Source organism: Sinocyclocheilus anshuiensis, unplaced genomic scaffold (assembly GCF_001515605.1).
Source record: "Sinocyclocheilus anshuiensis isolate Anshui unplaced genomic scaffold, SAMN03320099.WGS_v1.1 scaffold598, whole genome shotgun sequence".
NCBI classification, from domain to species: Eukaryota; Metazoa; Chordata; class Actinopteri; order Cypriniformes; family Cyprinidae; genus Sinocyclocheilus; species Sinocyclocheilus anshuiensis.
The window spans coordinates 874,813-876,449 of NW_015547660.1; the positions used below are offsets into that span (position 1 = coordinate 874,813).

General features: G+C 37.6%; 1 protein-coding gene across 1 annotated transcript in view; it reads left to right on the forward strand.

The window, feature by feature from the left end:
• The window catches only part of LOC107702243 (dihydrolipoyllysine-residue succinyltransferase component of 2-oxoglutarate dehydrogenase complex, mitochondrial-like), a 30,844-nt gene that overhangs the window by 16,855 nt on the left and 12,352 nt on the right, over positions 1 to 1,637 (forward strand). The window contains exon 9 of the mRNA XM_016504496.1: positions 1,098 to 1,180. Within this exon, the coding sequence (XP_016359982.1) occupies positions 1,098 to 1,180 (83 nt within the window). The remainder of the gene's footprint in view (positions 1 to 1,097; positions 1,181 to 1,637) is intronic.

A 1,637-nucleotide genomic window follows, 5' to 3' on the forward strand; every position in this document is an offset into this window, starting at 1 on the left:
GTGTGTGTGTATGTATATGTATGTGTGTGTGTGTGTGTGTGTGTGTATATGTGTATATGTATGTATGTGTGCGTGTGTGTAAAATAGTATATCAGTCTGGCGAGTAAACAAAAAAATTTACTAGCCAATGGCAATTATATTACCAAGGTTTGCGTAGAGGGTTGGGTGGCTGTTGCTGGTTACTGTATGATGATTGAAATCTCAAAATGGCCTTAAATTAGTAAATAAACTGCAAAATGTTGTTTTCTAATACACGCACGAATTGCATGTGTTCAAACAGCGCTGCATGAGCTCGTTAGCCAGGGTTCAGAGTCCAAACTGCGAGGAAAATCTGCGCTGAAACCGTCACTCGTCAGTTGCTCAGTCACATTTTTATGATTTTTTTGGGCATGTGACAATGTGATATATGCGACAAAAATCTTCCTAAATTCATAATGAGAATCATTTATAAATCTGCTATAATTCCTGCGGATTTCTGCCAAAATAAAAGCTAGAACTCCATCAACATTCATAAATGTTAGTATTGTGATTTTACTGTTGTTCTGTAAAATAAAATAAAAAGTAAGACAACAATGATAATAATAGTTATCATTATTAACAAGAACATAACAGCTCTATTAATGCATTTATTATAACATTCACACAGAGTGGGATCTAATATATTGTAATGTTTTAAAAGAAGTCTCTTCCGCTCAGCAAGGCTGCATTCATTTGTACAGTAAAAATTGCTTGGCTGATTCCAGAAGGGGGTCTCAAAAATTTTATTTTACTAACCTATTAATTTTAAGTTCTATTGTGCTTTGTTGGTATAATGTCTGCTAGAATGTTAAAAAATGTTCAGTGTTAAGTAAATATTTTTAAACTGTTGTTTTATAATTGATTTTTTTCTTTGAAAAGCAAGACAAAACTGTAAAAAGCACATTTTGGCTATTTAATTTATGCAGTGGTGAAACAAATGGGCAAAATACATGAGGAAAACAATTCGAAAAACCGTGTTCGGTATTCTGCCATCGGCCCAGTGTTTCATTTTGTTCAGCTTCTGCCAAGAATTTTAATTTCAGTGCATCCCTAATTAACTAAAACTCTATTGTCTGTAGTTTCTGCCATCAAACCCACTGCAGCTCCTGCTGCTGCTGCTGCTGCTGACGCCGGAGCCAAAGCCGCTCGATCAGAGCACAGGGTAAGAGCTGTCTTTTTCTACTGTTCAAACTTTATTCTGTATATCCCCTAAACTTAGTGCTGGGCGGTATACCGGTTCATACCGAATACCGGTGTTTATTTTTGTTATGATATGAATTTTGAAAAAACCGCAATACCGGTGTATGTCACTTAAACAAGGATGGGAACGCGACACTGTTTGAAAGGGGTCCCTTTTCACTGTTGCACTGTGGTGAGGGAACAGCTGTATGTGTTACTAAGCGTGAAAGTTCAGAAACTGAAGCTGTAGAACTAATAGAACGTGATGACACAGAAGAACTCATCCACAATATCCACACTGACCGCCACAAATATCCACCGCCCCCTGCCATCAGCTCCCGCGTCTCACACACACGAGCGCGACTTTAGCACTAGATTTAGCAACTTTCAGACCCTTTTAGCAGCTTTTTCCCATAGAATATTCATACTGACAAACCTAG